Raw genomic sequence first — 22645 nt, 5'->3', positions numbered from 1 at the left:
GATGCTAGTGGTCATGGCATTGGTGGCATTCTCCTACAGCGAGACGACACTTTAGGGGAGAGGGTCGTCGCATATGCAAGTCGCGTTCTGACAAACGCCGAAAAGAATTACACCATCACGTAGCAGGAATGCCTAGCTATCGTTTGGTCTGTGCAGAAGTTTCGACCTTATCTTCACGGCCGCCATTTCACCATTGTTACAGACCATCATGCATTATGCTGGCTTTCGACGCTGAAGAACTTGTCTGGACGGCTTGGTCGGTGGATCCTTCGTCTACAAGAATACGACTTTACTATTACCTACAAGTGCGGAAAAAAACACCAGGATGCAGACGCGCTTTCTCGCTGTCCGCTTCCTACGACACCATGTAATGGACCTCCAACTACCATCCGTGACAAGCTTTCGCACGACCCCTCTTCATGTGCTTTCTTGTTGGCCACTGTAGACGAGATGCCTAAACACGACAACAGATTCTTCCAATCTCATCAATTTGCGGACTCTTACTGTCGGCGCATCATAGACCACCTTCAAGGAGCTTCGCGCCCGCCTAACGCCCGCCTTCGTCGACAGCTGACGCAATTTAAGATTGACAACCGCGTCCTGTACCGTCATGTCTATCACCCTGACGGTCAGCGCTGGGTTCCTGTCCTGTCACGCTCTCTGCGTGCTTATGTCCTGCAGGCTTCTCACGACGACATGACTGCTGGTCACCTTAGTTTCCAGAAAACCTATGACCGCATCAAAGGTCGCTTCTACTGGCCTGGATTGTCCGCCAGTGTAGCGAGGTATGTCGCTTCCTGCGCCCTATGTCAGCGTCGAAAGCTCCCTACATCAGCTCCAAGCGGACAACTGCAACCGGTTCCTTGTCCGTCGCAACCATTTGAAATTGTTGGCATTGACCTATGGTCCTCTTCCTGTGACTCCCACCGGTAAACGATGGATTGTGACAGCCGTTGATCACTTGACACGCTACGCCGAAACAACTTGTGTGAGCTCTGCCTCAGCCTCTGAAGTTGCTGCATTCATACTTCAATCCTTAATACTGTGCCACGGTGCTCCTCGCGTCCTCCTGAGCGACCGTGGAAAAGCATTCCTCTCGAAACTAGTAGGCGAAGTACTTAGAGCCTCCGGAACCACCCACAAGACTACCTCCAGTTACCATCCGCAAACTAACGGCCTCACAGAGCGATTTCATCGCACGCTGTCAGACATGCTAGCCATGTACATCGAACCGGATCACAGAAACTGGGACGCAATTTTGCCATTCGTGACTTTTGCGTATAATACCGCTGTTCAACGCACGACCGGTTACTCGCCTTTCTACCTTGTCTATGGTCGTTCGCCCAGTTCCTGTCTTGACGTCTCTTTCTTCGTGCCAACTGTCAAGCAATGTCCATCCTCCTGTGAAGAATATGTGTCCCGCATTCTGCGTTGTCGCCAGCTCGCCCGCATCAACACCGAAGCACGGCAACAGGACCGCAAGCAGCATTACGACGCCTCTCATCGCGTCGTGTGCTTCCGCCCTGGCGACGAAGTGCTACTCCCGACACCAGTTCGTACTCATGGCCTGTGTGACAAGTTTCAACTTCGGTTCATTGGCCCCTACAAAGTCTTGGAGCAGACTTCTCCGGTTAACTATCGCGTGGTACCAGTTATTGCTCCAAATGACCGCCGCTGCCGCGCCGCTGAGGTTGTCCACGTTTCCCGTATGAAGCCTTTCAAGAGGCGTTCGCCGCCCCTTTGAATTGCGGCCAGGATGGCCGCTCTCGCGCGAGGGGACATTAGTGTAGCCAGACATAAGCTATTCTTTGTCATCTGTACATGATCATCATCATGTGGGGCTCATATGGGATTCTTCTTCATCATCGCTTGTGGGGCTGGCTCTCGAGTGTGAATAAACGTAGTGACAACTGCGCCGTCACAATATATATATATATATATATATATATATATATATATATATATATATATATATACACGCACACAAACTTTCGTTTAGGCCTGTGACCCGCAGGAACATAAGCAGCGCTTTCGTGGCGCGGAACGCGCAGGTAGTGCTTTGCCACGGGCCGAGAATGTGCCGCAGTTCCAAGCTTGAATCCCGTTGAAGGTGCAGTGTGGCCTTCAAAGTCTGTCTCTCTGACGGGTAGCAGCAGTCGTCGCACAGAACATGCTGGAGGTCTTCAAGGACGTTACATTCAGAGCACATTGGCGAGTCCGTCAGTTGGAACTTGCATTTGAAGTAGTTCGTGCAGGCTACATTGAGTCTGATGCTGTTAAGCCAGGTTTGGTCTTGCCTAGCGAGGCCTCGCGGCATATGAAAGCGACAAGATGGATCGATTTCATATAGGAATCCTCCCTAATGGCTTGCACATGTCCAGAGGGATCGCTGTAAACGCCAAGCGTGTGCAGATACCAGTGTCGACGCGTATTTTTTTCGAGGTATGTATTTGGACCATTTCTCTCGAAGCCGCTGATTTCGGACCATTTCTCTTATGGTTGGACTATTTCTCTCGCGCTTGAACCCAGCCATTGAATGACAATCGACAAGAAAAGAAATTTTTACGATGGCTCCGTCGGTATAGAAGAGCCTTAACTCACCAGAGCACGCTCCGCGCCACAGGACCACTTCCTGAAGCAAGCGGATGACCCCGCACTCTGAACTCGAACAAACTCTTGCTGCAGACGCACTGCAACCGATAGGCGTCTGCTTTCCACAATGGTTCCGACAGTTGATGTGTTTTTCGGTAGGCCGAGGCACACCCTCAAGTCGTTTGCTTGCATACCCGTGAGCGCTTTTATGCGGTTTGGGGAAAAACCCTGCGGCATATGAACGCTGCATCACAGGAGATCTTCACGGAGAGCCGTATACATGCATAGTAGTGCATTCAAGAGCAGCCACCAGTGTTACTTGATAGCAGATGGAAGATATTCGCTTATGATCCAATTTTTTTTCCTTTAATATGTCCACGTCATTACTCTGTCGATTGCCGTGCCCAGAAACGTGTGGCTTCACACATACCGAATGGGAGAGTGCGCAACCTAGCTTTAATGTGTAGCGCGAGACATCAAGCTTATTGAAGGCAGTGGCGGTACACTTATCTGATGACATCGTTAGAACTCGTACAAATAGAAATTTTTCAATCGATTGCTAGCCTTCTACAATATTGCATGTAGGAAACGTAGGTTCGCACCACAGCCCCGTATACGGATGTCATCTGCATATAAAGAGATTTCAACCGATGTGGCACTGCAATTCTTTAGTCTAATGCGAGATATGTTGAATAAAGCCGGACTTGAAACACCGCTCTGGGGAACTCCACGATGCACTGCGTGCGGCGCTGTGTCACTTTCTTTTGTCCACATGTAGACTGACCGATGAGCGGCGTAGCCTGAGATCCAGCGGTACATACGACCACCAACTCCAAAATACCTCAGTGCCTACAAGAGAGCCTCGCGAGTCGCGCGCGTTTCTATTTGAATATTTTGTATTTAAAAAGACGTTTAAGCTAGAGCATCGTATGCAGCCTCCACCGCTGGCTCAAAGCAGCGCCTGCAGCTGCTGCGATAGCTGCCAGAGCATCTAACACAAGAGAAAGTGGCGCCAAATGCCTAAAGCTCTTTGTTCGTAATTGCCATTGGCCGGTCTTCTTCGATAATGATATGTTAGGCACCACTATTAGCTGGCATCTATTCTTACGAATAGTTCAGGTGTAAGAAATTTTAAAGCGAAGCTTTCTTTGAGAGATACTCAAGGATCTGACTTGCCGTAGTCGTTTGTTGTCTGCGAGTAGAATCAGTCACTGCTCTATGCCACAAGAACGGATCATGTCGCGATGACGCGCGCGCTTCCACCAATGAGAGTGGAGAGTTCAGTCATGTGATCCAAAGTTTATTTTCCTGCAACACCACCAGATGGAGGCACTTTCCGCGCATCACGGCAGTGTCGTCTAGCAGCGTAAAAGTTGCGCCGCGGCACGAGCACGACCTTCAGTTCCCTTCTTCCCGTCTTGGCTGCGCGGGCGTTTGCCGGTGCGTCGGGGTCTCTCTCTCAACAAACAACGGGACACGCGGTTCCATCTGACAGCGTTTCTGGCGCTGTGCCAAGTTCGCCATCTTCACGACTGTCTATACTTGGTCGCCTCCGGTGCTGAAACACGCTAATTTGGGAACTGCCTGGTCATTGCGGTATCTCCGGCAACGACCTCGCTGACGAAGCTGCTAGACAAGCACACGAAGGAGCAACCCTTGTTTCAATACCTCTATCGCGGACCGACGCAGCCCAACACTTAGGCAAGCTAGCGCACTCTTTGACATTGGAGGAGTGGCACACATCTGAATTCACTCACCATCGCTTGCATTCCCTCGATCCCTCTATGCAACTGCGGCTGTTACCAGGTTTTCCGCGAAATGAAGAAACAGTGCTGTGCCGCTTACGTTTGGGAGTCGCATTCACAAATGCTTGTGCATTTCTGATTGGAATGGCTGATAGAGCCAGGTGCAGTGCCTGCGGTGTTGAGGAAACCATAGAACACCTACTGTGCTACTGCCCATCTTATGAAAATGAAAGGCAAGTCGTTTGCACAGCTCTCAATCAGCTAGATGGAAAGCCGTTCACCTTGAAGAAGATCTTGGGATCATGGCCTCGCATATCACAGCTACAAAAGGCCACAAAAGCGCTACTGCGATATTTGAAAGCGACCGGATTGAGTCAGCGCCTGTGATCCGGACTGAGTGACCGACTGATATCTCCAGTGGACTTTCTCTTCTTTTCATCTTTCCGTCCCTCTTTCCCTTTCCCCAGTGTAGGGTAGCCAACCGGGCTCAGTCCTGGTTAACCTCCCTACCTTTCATTTATCATTCTCTCTCTCTCTCTCTCTCTCTAATTTGGGAAGTGATCATTCTAGGATATTGCCCCTGAATAAAACTTACCTTTGCCCTTTTTTATCGTGACGTGCCGTTTTGTCTTGTCGGCTAATCAAGGCTTCGCTTACATAGTTCTCACAGTGCGTGAGATTAGGAATTTTTTTCGTGAATACGGGCCCTGATTTTAAGAGAAAATCATTCACAGAGCTTTTCTTTCGTAAATGCTATTTCCCAATGACCGGCTGCTTCTGCTAAAAATATGTCCAACGTCACAACTGAATGGAACCTGGGCCGGTATTCTGTAAGTGTCCACCTAGCGGACTGTCCATTTTGTCTGCTGTTGTGCTGATTGGCTGGGCTTGGGTACACACGAGAAGGAGACAGGCGCCCCCAGCCTGTCTCTTTCTCGTTCGTGCAGTTGCAGCCAAACAGCGACGGCAGAAATGAACATTCCACTAGGTTTACGCGTACAGAATACCCCTACCTGCTTTTACGAACAATGCTGGCGCAAGTATATTTTTGGGAATACCGATGCACAACAAGAAGCCCTCGCTCACTACAAGCCACAGAAAGAGAACACCCGCTCGGGGGCAGCGCGACGTAAGCAATAGAAGAAAACTATTTCGTTGGCATTTTTCTTTGACTCAGTGCAGTGAGACGTCGACGGGATGGAAAGGTCACTTCGTAACGCGATGCGGGCTGTAAACAATTTTGTTGCGGCAGCGCTGCTTCTCTCTGTTGCTGTGGGAAAGCGCGGCGCCGTCGCCATGGCTATGGCTGGAAGAGCCCCGTTGCGCGCGTATCCCGCTGATGTAGCGACGATCGCCGCGTACTGCGACACCGGAGATGCGGCCTCGCGCGTGGTCACTGCGCGCGGTGCCTTTTGGGTTGTCTGCGCTGGGCAACCGAAATAACTTCCACTTTGGTGGCGTCACTGGCGAGTGTGACGACCGGCGCGGCTGCATTGTACTGCGGCTGTGGCCTCGGTGGCCCGTTGTGTGTGGGGGGGACACATGATCGTTGCCGCGAGTCGACCGCGCCACTTGCAGAGGCTCCAGTGTCGCGGCGGCGGCGGCGGCGACGCAGTCGTGGCGACATTTCCGGAGCCCTCCCGTCGAGGTCGCCATCAGCTTTTGTTTACGCGCTGCCTTCGGCGGTTTTATTCTTTCCTTCACTTATATCGGGTGCGTCCGTCTTTGTTGTAAATCACGTGCGAAACAAGGCGGCCTGGGCGCGCGCTGTTGCTAGATCGGTGGCCGCATCGCGCGCGGCCAGCGTCGTGTGGGTGCTCCCCGCGTATTCGGTTCCTGGCGGGGACAGCAGCCTCCCACTCCCACAACGCCAGCTACAAAAGAATGCGAAGGAAACGGGCCGCTCGCCCACTGCCAACGCTGTCCCCTTCACGGCAATGCACGATTTACTTTCTTTTTGCATCGCCTCTTAGTCACGGCACTGATACCCTGTTTGTTAGTCCGATATCAGTTTCACTCGGCTGTTTATCGAAATTTAATCACTCAAATATGTTGGCTTGCAGAGTAAGGAAGCTTAGTATATCTGGGCCACTTGTCTGTGTCAGCAATTCATGTTTCTGACCCATGTGTGGCCTTTGAATTTCGTGGCGAATATACGAAGACCATGAAGCCTTCTCATCAGAAAACAAGAACGATAACGAAGCTTAGAGCATACAATACAACTGCATTCGGTCTAATCATCCTCCAGAGAAGCAACAATACGGCTTTGCATAAATTACGAAGCAATGACGGGGATAAGTAGTGCATGGCATGAATAATGCCACTGTGTAATGCCACTCTTATTACCCGCTGTTCACGGCCCGCTGATCCCTTTAATAACGTGGGTGGATCGTCACACGAACCACTGACGAAGCGCAACAAGGGATGGCATTGGAATAGAACCGTTACATTAGTATTACATTAGTTAGGACTCAAGAGTTTTCGACAGAATCGATTGCTTTTAACGTCTCGAGGCACCAAGGGGACTATGAAAGACTCGGTAGTGGAATGCTCTGGGTAGATTTTTTACGAGCTGTGGTTTCTTAACAAAAGCATAAAGCGTGCTCCACGGTTATTTTTTACCTTGCACAGTGCTTCCACTGAAAACGGCCAGGAATCGATATCATTACCCCGTGCTCAGCAGCACAACACCATAGCCACCGCGGCGGGTAGTACGTGTGCTTGCAGGCACCTTGTGGCTGTTATTCAAATGTTTGCATTGTAATTGAAATGTTGGTTGTTCAACTACGACTTAGCATGTAGTGCTTATACTCTTAAGTTGCAACACCGTCGCTAAGCAGAGAGAGAGAGAGAGAGAGAGAGAGAGAGAGGTAGGGAGAAAGCCAGTTCGCACCTAGTTGGCTGCCCTAATCGTGAGGAAAATAAACGGTGCGAGAGGGGGATAAGAACTGAAGAACGACAGTCAGTGTGCGCACACTAGCAGGTGAATGTTCACTCACGTATAGTAAAAAGTGTTTGCATAGTCCAGTTGCCGTCAAGAAGCGCATTAACGCTTCAGTGGCCTTGTGCTGACTAGAATTCCTCGGCCAAGGGTCAAGTCTTTCGTCTAAGCGGCTGAGAACCTATCCCACAACATATCGTTGACAGTTGAAGTATATAAAGACATTCAACAAGAGCGGACACTCCAATAGAGCCCAGCGGACGAATAAACGGACGAATTGACTGCAGCGCACCAAGCGGTTTATGTGAAAACCTAAACCACACTTCCGATTTCGGTTTCGGGCGCGCGCGTTTTGAACGCTAGCTGGTACGTGTTACGCCGGCTGCGCTGATCAGCGTGGTATTTCCTTTTTTTTTGCTTCTTCTGCTCAACCGCGCGGTGTCTTGGTGCGGAAATGTCTTTTTTTTTTCGTTAAATAAATATGATTATGAAAGATCTCACAAGCCTCCATCGAATCTGCCCTCTGTGCGACATAAAGCAGACGCAAGACGCCTTGTGAAATGAGAACATGTTTATTTGGTCTATATAAATGACCTCCGGGCATTTTGTGCGTTCATTCAATGTTGTGGCACCAGGTAAGCAGCAGTAGTTCCCGTACGAAGCTCCACCGGACGGCATCAGCTGAAAAAAAAGTAAATTACAAGCATCTATCATTTCGATATTTAGATCTTATAGGAAAACTGCGTGTAAAGGCGAAATGTGCGAATGTGGTGAATGGGTGACATTACGAACAAAGACAATTCGCTTTTACAAACAAGGCATAGAAAGTACTCGACTCATCCCAAACAATACCATATATAAAATATCACGAAAACATCTGATTTCCAAGCATATTCCCCCATTCCCGGGCCTTTGTTTCTGATCTTTAAGAGCACAAATACACGGATGACTCCACGTTTTCGACACAACTTGGCCTCAGCCGACGCGATGGTACGCCGTAGGTTAACAGTGGTGACCACAGCCATGCTAGTCGCTCGCAGAATGTCTTCTACTCGCACTCAAGACAAATGCGTGGGTGCAAAACCTTTCAGTCGTTCAGAAGTCGGAATTTTCGATTTACAAGTTCCTGGTTTTTGAGCTGCCCGGCGTTGTCTTTTGCGCATATACTGCCGGCGGAAGCAACACACTATCGTTTTATCGCCCTTGGCATCGCTCGTCGCGTTTTCGACAAGAGTGAGTACCGTAAGAATGTATATGTCGTTGGGGGGGGGGGGGGGGGGGGTCATAAAAAGCGTCACAAACTTGGTTCCATGAGATTCAGTCAACGCGAAACTAACCAACATAAAGCTAAATGCGCCACAGTGGCCGACCTGTCTTTCGTTCCGACATGTCTTTCGCTAACTGCATCACAACGCCCTGTGCGGCCAGCGTACCCAAAGATTACTCCAAAAAGTACCTAAATAAGTTACAATTATGTTAGGGCCCATAGAAGGCGTCACAAACAAGTCCCAGTAAGATTCAGTGCACGGCTAACTAATTGCGCCTCAACGGAAGAGCTGTTTTTCGCTAACTGCGTCACAATGCTCGGTGCCGTGCCCTATAGCCTAAATTGCTTGAAATGCAGTGCAGACTGTCAAACAATATTTCTCACCTTGCCGGGGTTGAACAGCGCAGGAGTGCCGTGTCGAAGTGCAGCCGGAACGCAAAAATAAGCTGAGAGCCCAAGCGACCACAGCTACATCAAAGAAAGACAAACGGGACGCCGAACAGACAAACGCTCACATGCGCAGCTGGCCTCGCTTGCTTTGGCGACGTGTCTGGCGCATGGAGCATGCATCTGGCGTGTAATTGACTTGTCGCTAAGTAACTCAAGAAAAATAAGTCGCAAAGTATAAGCTAATTTATACAGAAATCTTTTTACTTTTAGCGGGAAAGAAGAAAAAATAAAACATTGTTAACTTCGTTTGACATTCTTTTTTTCTGATGCTTGCGTCAGCTAACGGCTGATGTGAATACTAGCGTGATGCATTTCCTGCTGCAGTTTTCGCCAAGTGTCCGCTCTTGTTGAATTTCTTTCTCTATGGTTAAAGGATAGACGATCGCACGGTATGTGCTCCATGGTGTCGTTACGTGCACCCACAAGAACGGCACGCCCCATCGTTGGCCATTCCGATGAGGAATAAATAAGCGTTCGTAAATGTTACATCTAACAACATCCGATAGACTAAAATTGTTTCCCGACGAAAGAGTCCGGGTGGCAAGGGAAGTCGCAAAATCAGGTGACAGCTAACACAAGCGGGAATTAGCGTAATCTAGAGAATGCCGTTGTCGAAGTCTGGCATAACGAGCAAGCGAGTTCTCGACAAGGGTATAGGGTTATAGGAAAAGGGTATAATCGAGGCTTTCTTCACGAAAGAGCAGGAAATAAGTGCGTTAGCACACCGTCACTAGCATTAAGTGACAAAGAAATGTCATTCATAAATGTTAGCCTGTAATCACCGCTAAGGTTAGAACGCGCAGCTGCCTCACTTGGTTGGATACTCGGATTACGCCTGTAATGCACGCGTGCTCATATATACCTGCCATGATTATTCAGTACAGATCACTGGCATAGGAGCAGTGTTAGCTTCTATCACCCCTGCTTATCTCTACTGTGATTATTTTTCACTTTGGTTTCTTGTATAAGATTGCGTGGTTTCTGGTGAATAAACAGGTGGAAGTTGGCGCCCGTATATATCGTTTGTCTCACTTCGTGCTCGCCTGCTTAGCGCCGTAACCGTTGGTTTTAGGTATAGGCGCTAAAGGCACGCACTGATCTTGGTGGGCCGAACGCGCAGCTTCATCTGCCCTCTCGTTGCAGTGGCTCGCTAAATTATGATGTGTGCCCGTTCTGGGAAGCTTGGAGGTGAGCGTGCCTAATTTCAGAACCTTGACGCAGGGCAAACTTCAGAGTTTGTAGTGCTGCCTTGGAATTACTGCGTAGAGAGGTTACAGGGGTGATTGCGCCAAACATTCGTAAGCTGCGCATTACTGTCCATTGAATTCGGGCTTTGTATGTGGTCTGACCATTGCATATATGATATGTTGGTCTAGAATCGTCTGGAGGTCGAACAAAGAAGAGAGTTGGGCATTCCATGCAGGTCATAGTGGACACAATCTGCGTCATCGGTATACGCCGTACAGGCAATTCAGGCGTTATGCTCTATCGCGTTTAGTTCAAACCACACTGCGAAAATAGTGTTTTGCTACGAAGTTTTTGAACTGGGACAGACCAAAGTTTCCGGCAGTGTCACAGCGTTATCAGTAACACATTGCTGCAACAAGGCGCTCATACGTTTGAATGACTGTTGCTCTTGTTCGTTTTTTTAGACACCCTGTGTTTTCATTAGTGCTCAGACAGAGAGAGAGAGGGGAATTAGTATGATTTTTTTTTATTTATCAGTACTGTAAGCCTTGAGAGGCTCATACAGGAGTGGACATGCAAACAGTACAGGCGCTTTGTTATACAGGGGGTTTGCAGCAAACTCAAACAAAAAAGCAATGGTTACAATCGAATGATGGATATTATGATAGGTCAACCTGAATCAAAGTTGTGAGTGATTACTGAGCATTGGGGAAGGGGAATGGGAGTAAAAGGGAAAAGAAAGAAAAATGTTCTTGAAGACCAAAATGGTGTTTTTTTTTTAATTAGAACTGCAAAATCTATTCAAACATCCCTCTCGTGCGCGAATTTGATGGCAGCCTTAAGAACATCCCGTCGATGTGAAGGGTTCGGCCAAGGTCTAAGAGAAAATTTTTTGACGAAAGTTGACTGCAGAAATTCAACAGATGCACTGCCAGTGACTGTCTTTCCACTGCATGCCTCAGGCTTAACGCAATTTTCGCAGTCCAGACTGCCTGCATAGCCGATAAGATGGAGGCACCACCAAGTGAATGAAAGAATTATGGAGTTTATTGGCGCAAAGGCCAGGTGTGGCCACACCGAGTGAACACTACACCTTTCTGTAACCTGTACAGAAAGCTTGCATGACTTCTCTTGATGGTAGGCGGAAACATCAGTCGTGTGTCTGGGTCGATTCCACGAAGACTGCGATTAGAGCGACTTGGCTTCATACAGTATGCCCCGCTAATTTCAGCCATTGTATTACAGTCCAGGTTGGTACGGTATCCACTTTAGTATAACAGATGACCTCAACTGAGATGACACCGTTCTCAAACAGGAGACATCGGAGATGATGTTGCCAAGTGGCGGTTTTAGTGCACGGGCATCGAGTGACAGTCTTGTTTCTTGCACAGCACTTCCGGCTCACCTCCTGAGAAGACCAGGGACCAAAGTCAATATGAATCAGAAAAAATAATACGGTACAAAATTCATGGGTTTCACTATATATATGATAACAGAACGTAAGTTTAGTTACAAGATAAGGTACGGAAGCGTCTGGAATAATTAGAATTAAATAGAAATCACTGATTACTGTACACCGAAGCACAGAATCGTACACTTTAGAGACCCGCCACGTGAGCACGACTTTGGTGAAATTCCTGGAAACCCGGAAGTAGAAAGCGGAAGTGATGGCATCACTAATGACGTCACACACAAGAAGGTGGCATGATGTTCAACCGGCTAATTAATGGAAAACAGTGGTTGCCTGGCATAGACCGAACATCTGCCTAGCAGAGCGGATGCGACGTCACTCCCTCCTCTCTCGCTTCTCATCTCCCGGCGCACCTGCTTGCTCACAACAGCTGCTCGCGCGCGCTCGTTACGCGCTCTGACGTCAGCAGCGGAGAAGGCGCGCGCGCTGCTCTTCCCCCATCGCCCTCTCTCGCTCCTCGCCCGCATATCGTTCCAGAGAAAAGACGTTCGCTCGCTTAACCGAAACACCAACGCGGAGGTGCGAGTGCCACTAAGAGACACCTAGGGTCGCCCACCATTTTTTTTTTAACTCTTACACATAATGCAATTCGCGCTCCTGTTAGTCACATCAGCAGCCCGGAAGTTTCTTTGTAGCGTTACGCATTATATTCTTTATTTCATTTGGTGCAATGTTGTAAAGGTAGGCTTTCTTTGCGAGCCCTCCTGGACTTTCCTGAGCGTGGCTATTGGATGCTGATGTCTGGCCGAATAGCTCATAGTTAAAGAAAACAATTGAATTACGTACTCGAGGGTGGGAGCGAACTTCGATTCTCCAGTAGAGCAGCCCGATGCCACAGCCATTAGGCCACAATTGTACGTATATAGTATTGTCGTGCCAGCGCCAACTGGCTCCTCGAGATGAACGCCGCGTGTGTCCCATTGCGTAGCACGGCTGCGCGAGAGCATATGCGTGCGCGCTAGTTTCCTTTACGCGCCACATACGCTGAAATGAAATGGGCAGACTTACAGTATTTCATTAATCACTTAACGAAAGCTTCGCTTCACATAGATTCCAAGATGTGCTTTAGAATAGCATTATTTTTTATATATATACAAGGATGGAGCTTGCCTCTTGACTACACGTGGATTGCTGGTAAAGTCCGCAGGCACAAGCAAGATTGTATGCGACCAGCATTGTGGAACGCGCGCTTCGGTGTAAGCGCACTCGACACCGAAGATGATATGAGAATTCTTTTGGCCTTGTGCACAGGATGGTTTCGATTTTTTTCCTGTTCGAATGAACTGAGGCAGAGTAGTCTCTGGAGGATGTCCATGGTGAGGTGGACGGGTCCTGGGACTGTATCCATCGCTGAAAGGCAGGAGGCGTTCCCTCACGTTTTAAAGGGAGAAGAAGGAAGAAAAAAAAAAGCGACCATGGTACGGAGAACATCCACCGTGTTTCTCCTTATGCTGCAAAGAGAGTCACTTAAAAGAGTTGAAGCATTAAAAAAATCTTGAGTGCAAAATGTCTGATAGGGAATACCTTTCTTGCAACGTTTTCCTGCTAAACTGTACATTGCAACCGGTCGCGGTTGCTTCGATACTATGGCATTGTGGCGCCGAGTACGAGGTCATGGGTTCTACTTTCGTCTGCGGCGGCGCATTCCGATGGAGGCGTAATGCAAAAACACTCGTGTGTTTAGATATATGTGCACGTTAAAGCCCCCCAGGTAGTCGAAATTAATTGAGAACCCCCCTCCCACTCGGCGTTCCTCATATCCCATGAGTTGCTACCCTCCTTCGCATTTTTTGTTGTTGCTGCTGCAAGCACTGCAGGAACGTACAACATTTGGCCACTGATACTGAGCCGCAGTAGCTGCGTGCACTCTTGCAAGTTGGAACGCTGCATGGCATTGACCAGCAGCAAGCAATGCCAGGCGTTGATTGTGATTGTCTCCTCCCTTCGGAGCTGCATATAATCCTGTTGGATCAGCCTTGAGGCTTTCTTTCTTTTTCATTTCTTAGCTGCAAAGTGGTAAAGGGTTTTCTGCATTTTACTTAATGCAATTTTTCAGCGCCAGTGAAATGGAGCCGTGAGAATCATGAGCCATGGTGCGCTGCTGTTCACCCTATTTGAGCCCGTTTTCTTCGCAATAACCCGGCTTCTGCATGCCTTCTACAGCACTCATAAAACAAACAAACAAACAAAAAAAGGAAAAGCGCCGTGATTGCTCAGTAGCGTTGGTGATGGGCGGCTAAGCACGAGGTCGCGGGATCGAATTCTGGCCACGGTGGCCGCATTTCTATGGGGGCGAAATGCGAAAACACCCGTGTACTCAGGTTTAGGTGCACGGTAAAGAACCCCAGGTGGTCCAAATTTTCGGAGTACCCCCCTACGGCGTGCCTCATAATCAGATCATGGTTCTGGCACGTAAAATCCCATAATTTATTTAATTTCTCTAAAACAAAAACAATTGTCATTACAGGAAATAACATTTCAGTGACAGTTCGCCTGCCGGTTTCTTCTAGTGCAAATGCATGGGGTAAGGTGAGATGACGGGCACGTGTGTGTAGCTATTGTGCAACAGTGAGGTTGCATCTCGCACGCGAGGCCCTCGGTGGCGCGCGTGAAGGGGAAGCCCAGGGGCGCTCGAGACTGAAAACTGGGCGTTGTGCTTGCTGTTTGCAGGCCGCGCACAGGATGGGTCCGTTCGCATTGCTCGTGGCTCTGCTGGTGGTGCAGCTTGCGGTGTCCCCGGTCTCCAGTGGGCTCTGGGAGCTGGCCGACCGGCCGCCGAGCCCCAAGCGCGCCCTGGGCTTCTTCTTCGCGCAGTCCGTCAACCAGGAGCCGCCCGAAGGTGCCGCAAGGCTCGTCTCCTACCGACCGAAGACCCGTCCGCTGCGCTGGGGCTGACTGGACGCGCAACCGCTGGCCCACCGCCCCCGCTCTCTCTCGCTTGCTCCTCTGCTCCCACCACCCCCTTGCGCCCACCCCGAGACGGCCGCGTCTCGTGCGATGCGCCTCGGGGCGGCAGGAGCGTGCGTGCACCTGCTCCTGCTGGCCGCGGACAGGGCGCAGCGCCAGGCAAGTCGCGCTCCTCCGCGCTGGGACTCCAGCTCTGCTGCCGTACACAAGTAGCACCTGATATAGCTTTGCAACGCTAGATGCTCCAGGACACTGAACGCAGCTCTGTCGTGACCATTATCTTGCCCACAAAAGCTTATGAAAAGAAAGAAGACGACAGAGCAGCACCCTCAGTTCTGGCTGCTGCGCCTCCCTCCTCATAACTCCCTTTCCACCGGAAGAAAAGTAGGACACCGCTAAGGAAAGCCCAAGTCCTCAGAAACAAAACCAACAAGTTTATTTCGGTCACCAGAGTATCGCCTGTATTTTAGAAATGCTTATTTGTTCCCATTTATTCGTTTGTCTTGCTGCTGTGTTGATGCTCTGGGACGCGCAATCCTTGCCTACAATTACTAAAAACGCTATTTTTTGTAGAATGAGTGCGTTTGTGTGAAACAGTCAAGTCTTATTTCATGCCGATTTACGTCTGTTCATGTCACTGGAAGTCACCGCTTGATTCGTTCGCACTTGAGGCGAAGTGGCCGCAAGTCACAAGTGGCTTGCATGCGGCCCCATTATTCCGAGGCTGTATCGTTGGCAATGTCCCTAAGGAGCGCCCACGTGTAGGCTTTAATATATTGCATGGATGCATTTATTTTTTTATAATACGCTCCAAGAAGCGCGACTTATTTAAATTGTTCGGAACATCAGACTGAAGCGCATATGAGATTCTTTGATTGTGCTATCACATTAATAGACAGTTTTAGTTTAGCGTTTGCAACCAAACGTAAACGCATTACGTACGTAAAGAAGTAGCGTTGTCATCACTGCGCATGCTCTGAACGTTTTTGGGTTTCTGCGGTTTATGTGCGCTATGATAACGTGCGTTATTTAGCGAGTTTAACGTTTGAATGTTTACGTACGCTAACAAATAGCATTGTCGAACAAGGCGGCACCCATGGCTCCCGCTCCAGCGTGAATTCTCATGACGGTACTCGCGTGGATCGCCAGTAACTATTCAAATGAGCTTTCGCTTTTTCTAAACTCAACTGAAACGTTAGTTATCAGCGCATAACTCGTCCAATTTCTGAGATCGTTAGGCGATTGCGGTGCCCGAACGCCTAACGAGACGCGTCGGTATAGCAACAACAGGATGATTGCTAATGGTTTGTCTTTGCTTGGATACGTTTGGCACGAGGCATCAGATGGCGCCCTGTTTCATAACCTTTCTTACGTTTGCATTCCCATACGGTAAACTAAAAGTCTCGAAAGGACGTGCACAGTAACGTCCCTCAAAGGTGATTACGTTTAACGTACGTAAGGCGACAAACGCTATTCTAAAGCTGTCGATTGTTCTCTTCAGGTAAAGACGCTATTATCCAGTTGCTTCAGTATATTTACTGTTGTAATTCAAATGCTATTAACGTAGGCATTGAGGCACACGTATTTGTACGCTCCTCACACTTCCACATCTCCTTCAGCTATCGGAGATGCTTTGTCGTTGCATGCTGGATGGGCTGAGCATGTCGAACGGGCTTTGATAACATGAATGTATGCACTTGTCTACAACAGCAGGGTTGTATTTTCGCGAATGTTTGTGTGCAGGCTTGTGTGTGTATTCAAGCGAATTGCTAAAGGGGCACATGCATGGGCCATATGCCGAAGACCTCACATTTCGGAATTTCACCACTTGTCTTACAAGACGTATACATCCTACAACTTATTGGACAGATGTCAAATATTTTTTAAGATAGAAATTCATGAAACAACAGAAAGGCCTTATCGCCTTTAATCTTTGCGAAGAGCGTTCATGAAGGTAAATGCGATGCATTATAAACTGAAAGACTTAGATTAGGCAGCCTTAAGGCTAACTTCGCCGACCTGTAAACAGATGCGGCACACTGGGCATACAAAATAGAGAAAAAGGATCAACAAAATGAACACACATGCTTGGTCACAAAAGCAAACGTTGGTTCCAGCGCGATATGTAGTGCTACAAGGCGTCTATTGAAACACTGACCGGTCAGCGAAGAACCCTGTGACAAGCCAACTGTAGGCCATGGTGTGCGTCACGTCAACAATCTGTTCCAGATGCAAGAAATCTTGTAGCCAGTTTCTCAAGCCACCAAAGCATATTTCACCGGGGACGCATTTGGAAACGCTGTTACCGTTTCAAAATTATCGTGTCACAAAGTTTGCCGCAGTCATGCGCTTAAGCACCGACACAGCGTTTATGCAGAACGTCAATCAGGTTTTTCTGGACATGGCAACTCTAACAGATCCAGGCCCTTTCGATTTTCTGCAAGGTATTAGGTGAGAGCACTCCAAGCTCCGCGATAGGAGTAGATCATTACGTTTTAGATTTACATTGGACTGACTGAAACGTCCGGAAGTCATTTTAGTACTATTTTTGAATATAGCTTAGTGAATCCGACTGTGAGGCAAGAAACTGTCGGACACAAAATGAAGCGAACCCGGCGCCTACAATGAGACGAGCCGGAATGACCGGCTTTAGGATGCACTGGAGGTTGCCTTCGTGTGGTTTGTCGGAACCACGCAGGAAGTTGCACCACGGGGCTGTTTCGTACAATGTACTTGAAAAAAGGCATGTTGTGAAACGCCTCCAATGTTGGAGAACTGCTGCGCTCCTTTAATAACAAAAAAAAAACAGTTTGGGGGGGGGGTGCATGGAGAGGAACACCAACAGGAACAATACGAGATGGTCACTATGGCCATTTGTTGTGGTTATACCGTGGTTTATCGCGTTAGTTAAACCGTGTTTCTTGCTCTGTCGTAAAGAATGGATGCAGAAGAACAGCGTCTAGTGTAGCGCAAAGTAACGAAGAAAAAGACAAATATTGGTAGTTGCCGAGAATGGGCCATTGTGAACTTCACGTGCGTCGCATTAGATTGCTCGCAGCTCAGTTCACATGTATAGTTGTGCTACAAGTAGCTCATGCTGGCGTATGCGTAAGCATTCGACTCAGTAAGCTTAAGAACGGTTGTTTTCGTTTTGTTTAAATGAAGCGGGTCCCATCTGCAAAGCAAGTTCTTCATTTTTTCGAGGTGTACACAGTGGCGACCACTTTGTGCCGGTGAGCGCGCTCAGGGCTATCTACACTTCTTATCTCTATTCTCAGAGACCCTTCAGCAAACGTCCACATATTAGAATATACTTTGCACATAAAAAGGTTAGTTATGGGCGTTGTGGTTACATAACAGCGCTTCGTGTGTTTGCACGGTAGCATGTGTGAATTATCGCGCGGGAGATAAAGTGGCAACGATGACATAGTGATCCCTGTCTACGAGTTTTTTTCCCCAGTTCTTGCGTATTAACAAAAGTTACGATATAACTAATATTGTCGCTACGCGCCATGGTTGCTCAGTAATAATAATAATATTTGGGGTTTTACGTGCCAAAAACACTTTCTGATTATGAGGCACGCCGTAGTGGAGGACTCCGGAAATTTTGACCACCTGGGGTTCTTTTACGTGCACCGAAATCTAAGTACACGGGTGTTTTCGCATTTCGCCCCCATCGAAATGCGGCCGCCGTGGCCGGGATTCGATTCCGCGACCTTGTGCTCAGCAGCCTAACGCCATAGCCACTGAGCAACCACGGCGGGTGTGGTTGCTCAGTGGCTATGGCGTTAGGCTGCTGAGCACAAGGTCGTGGAATCGATATATATATATATATATATATATATATATATATATATATATATATATATATATATATATATATATATATATATATATATATATATATATATATATATATATATATATATATATATATATATATATACACACACTTGTATGTTAAGAAAGCACGTATGAAAAAAAAACTATGTTTTATTTCCTACGTTTCGGCCGGGGTCCGGCCTTCGTCAGAGACGAAGGCCGAAATGTTTCGTCACTATTCATCGTCTTCACTACAGTTTATTTAATTGGTGTAGCCACAGGGGTGTTATTACCTTCCTCTCTCAAAACAAAACAGAACGAAACTAAACTGGCAACAGAACAGAGCAGAAAAATATGGCCGAGGAGGGAGTAACAACGCCACACAGTGCGGACTGCAGTGCCACTTCCTATCCCGGCAATGTACAACAACGGGCACCATCGGCCGTGCGAAATGGATTATGCAGAGAATTTCAGTTTACAATGCGGAGCACAAGTGTCGTGGATCACTTTCATCAGCGCACAATCCAGTGCTTCACGCAGCAGGATGGCTAGTGTATGAGGGCCTGTATACACCCTCGTGTAAATGCTTAATCAAGTTGACGTCCTTTAGGTCAGCTTTCTTAATGGGTATGGGCAGACAAGTTTGGCGAATGACAAAGTTCGACGCGAACCTATAATGCTCAGCTCTTCCCTTAGTCTTAGTCGATGCCAGCATGTTTGGGGATCTCGAGGAGTAAATACCGCCGTTATGAGCGCTAGAGGAAGCTGGGGATGACACAACGTTGCGGGCTGTTTGTCACCTCTTGTGTTTGAGTCAGGTTGGCGAGATATGTTGAACACGAAATGTCGTATTTTGTATTCCCTTTTGACCATGCGATGTTGTGACCTGCTGTTTCTTTGGGCGCACAAAGCGACATAGCTGCGTACTGAATTACGAAAAACCGGTTGACGTACGCCCCTAATAAAAATATGATTTTGTGAGAAACAAGTATACAAGTACGCGAGTGCAAATAGCGATCGTAAGTTGTCGAGATTTTATGGCAAAATCGCGACCGCTGCGACTTCATTCTAGTCTGTCCAGGGCCCGTTTATCCGAGGAATCAATTTAACTTACTAGAGCTGAGCTTCATCGCGTTTGTCATTGTTGTCTTTTCTGAACACAATTTGAATTCATATAGGCAGTTTAAGGATAATAGCGTTGATTTGTTTACGCTAGCGATGGCTTGGTTCACATAATCCGGTGAATTTCAACAATATGATGACACGGCTGAGCAGACAGTTCCTGTGAAGAGGTTGGCACTAAATAGTGTACATACGTAAAAGGAAAAAAAAAACGAGAAGAATGATTCAAAGGTTGAGCTCAACGTGGCAGGCATGTATCGCTTACAGTACACCTCCTGATACAGAAAAAACGGTTCCGCGAATACGCACTGCCGGAAAGCTTTGCCTAGCACACAAAAGTTATGGCTAATCGTGCGTTACTGCGAATACTGCTCGGGTACGCTGGCAGATATGTCAAAGAATAACGGGCGTTACATTCTTCCCGGTGCAAGTTTGTCTTGCGTATACTCGTTTACACAGCTCTTCGACTTTTTGTACACGGTTGCCGTGATTCACTTTCCTCATGAAATCATCAAGCTCGCAAATGCAGATATGAGTTCTGCCCTTTAGCCATCACTATATTGAAGCATTACTTATTAGAGGGGCAGGAAATAGGCATAATGTTTCCGACACTTGCCTCTGCAAGAAATGTATGCATGCTTGGTGGCTCCTCGTTATGTCTCTTCTGAATAAATGTTCGCGCGTAATCAAGCTTGTTGATGTTACATTTGAAGTTGTCAATCACTATCAAATGGCTTTTGTTCTTGGTCTACTTGTATTAAATAAAAGGAACATTGAAACGCAGCTTTGTCTCACGTTCTTCTTTTTTTCACTGCTAAGGTTTCGCACTGCAGTGTGGCGATACCAAAACGATATCTCTCGGGAAAGAGCAAGTTTCTGTGTTAATATGGTAAACCCCGCTGAAGGTTAGCCTCCAATCGACGGTATCCGGAGGAAGACGTCGGGGTTAGCCTATATCTTCCTATAGATGTGCCAGTTTTGAAGCAGCTTGTGGTGTTGAAGAGGGGCGAGAGGCTTCGGGATTTCAGTTTCATCTATTCATCACAATGGTGGCCGTGTGCGGGCCATAAGTTTTCCTACAATTACTATAGGGAACTCTGGCGCTGCTATCGTTCAGTCACCATGGGAATCATGGGTAGTACATCGATTTGTCTGATCTTCGTGCTTGGGGATTCAGACGTTCCTGTGGTTTCGTTAATTAGGCTTTATTATGACTTAAATTGCTCTTATTTTCAAAGCAATGCATACTTTTTTTCAATGCAGAAGGTAACAAGACTCTTCATGCACGCATAATAGTTGCTAGTTGCAGTGATTCTGCTTGTAATGGTTTCAACATCGAGCTTTTCTGCTAGAGGTCCAGTGCTCGAATCCTGCCGTCGAAAAATTTTAATAAAGTGTATTTGTTTATTTATAACACAGTATCTTCTTAAACGATCACTTTGCAACGTGACGAAGCCATATAAAGCCAGAAGGACGAAATTTAGGCTAATCCATGTACTATACCCATCATTCCAATGCTGGCTTAAATGCCCTGCTTGCAGCTCCCGTAGACTCTAACGCCACGGGCCCCTTCCCTTGTATGAAACTCTATTGTGCGGGCTTCCGCAACAACGCAGGATACCTCATTACCACCGCAGATATCAGCAACTCAATGCCAACTACCATTTTCAACGCCCAGGCTGGACGTGGCATGGAGTGCATTCTTTACAATGCGTTGTACTTTTTATGAGAGTGGCATGATCGCCGTGTGCAACACTGCCGACCTAATTTCTTGCGTTAGTCGACAATGAAACTCATAATTCAGCGAATCGTATTTTTTTCTTGCGAAAATTCCGACGAAGAGAAACGTTATATGAAAGAGAAAAAATTATTCTCTACTGTAATACAGCAGGAAGCTACAAAGCGAATCGAGACCTCAAAAAGACCTTGGTGCCGGACTTTATGTCCGGACCAGGTTAAATGTTTTCTTCAACTGTAAAGCTTTCTTTTGAGCAAGCGTATGAGTTTTTTGTAACGTCGTGGTATTCACAGATGGATGCCATCTTTTTGCTTTTGATATAACTAATAATTGATAGGGTCTTGGGTAACAGAATGTGAACAATGCTATTATAAGTTATCCATGATCAAAACAAACCCTAATAAGCAGACTTGTTTGTTTTACCAGTCTGGCTAACTCCGAGGCACTACGTTCAAGGATGCAGAAGTAGGAACGACGAACAACCGTGCAATATGCTTTGTTTTATCACTTTTTCGCTAGTACACTTCTTTTGTAGGGCATTTCTTGCAATATCTCTTTCTTATTCTCTGCCCTTGTAATAGCAACATTACGCATTATAAATTTGAAAAGCCATCGCGCGATCGCTATTAGTACCGTAAGCACATAGAAACTTCCTCCTTGGACATGATTTGTTTTTGTTTTTGTTTAGTGGAGGGGAGGGGGGTGCTTATTCTCGCTGGTAAGCACTGAATGTCCCATATGCACCAATCAACACTTACGAAGTTGTTTAGTAAGGGCAGACTGAGAAAAACGCTGCAAGATTGTAATAGATTGACGGCGGGCGAACAACATAGCCAATGGTTCAATAAGGGAAGTCGTCTTCATAAGGGCTGACGAAGACAAGTGCCCTTATCGAAGCGTTGGCTCTGATCATAGCATTGCCATATTTGCTCACCATTCATCATTTAATATGCTATCATCATTTAATATGCATTTAATATGTTATGATATCTCCATCTTCTTTTGACGCCTTTGTCTTGCAAGTTTGCCAGTTGGCATTCACTAGTCCTCTCGTAGTCACTGCGGAACACACAAAGCTCATGTAGGGACGAAAAACATGCAAAATGTCAACGATACGGGATGCAACCACGCAGATGTTGAACATGTCTATATTTACTAACTGACCTGATGCTACGAAAGGAAACATCGCCGAAGAACTACATGGTTAACTTCAACAATGGCTACTAAAAAACACAAGAGATTACCACTTCCATTAAGCGCTATTTTCGCCGCCTTCTTGGTGTTTCTTTCGAACTCGCATGTGGAGCAGCAGCAGTATGCCGTGCATGCAGATCATGTGCATTTCAGTGAAAGCACATCGGTGCTTCTGCTCCACGCGATCAGTGATATGAGCCATTCCGAT

General features: G+C 47.4%; 1 protein-coding gene across 1 annotated transcript in view; it reads left to right on the top strand.

Annotated features, from left to right (window-relative positions):
* LOC139057550 (uncharacterized) overlaps positions 1-22645 on the top strand; it is a 180462-nt gene that overhangs the window by 149530 nt on the left and 8287 nt on the right. The window contains exon 3 of the mRNA XM_070535967.1: positions 14325-14720. Within this exon, the coding sequence (XP_070392068.1) occupies positions 14325-14720 (396 nt within the window). The remainder of the gene's footprint in view (positions 1-14324; positions 14721-22645) is intronic.

The sequence above is a fragment of the Dermacentor albipictus genome, chromosome 1, assembly GCF_038994185.2.
Source record: "Dermacentor albipictus isolate Rhodes 1998 colony chromosome 1, USDA_Dalb.pri_finalv2, whole genome shotgun sequence".
NCBI lineage: Eukaryota > Metazoa > Arthropoda > Arachnida > Ixodida > Ixodidae > Dermacentor > Dermacentor albipictus.
Note: the sequence above shows the minus strand (reverse complement) of the source record. Positions and strands in the feature narration are given on the sequence as shown.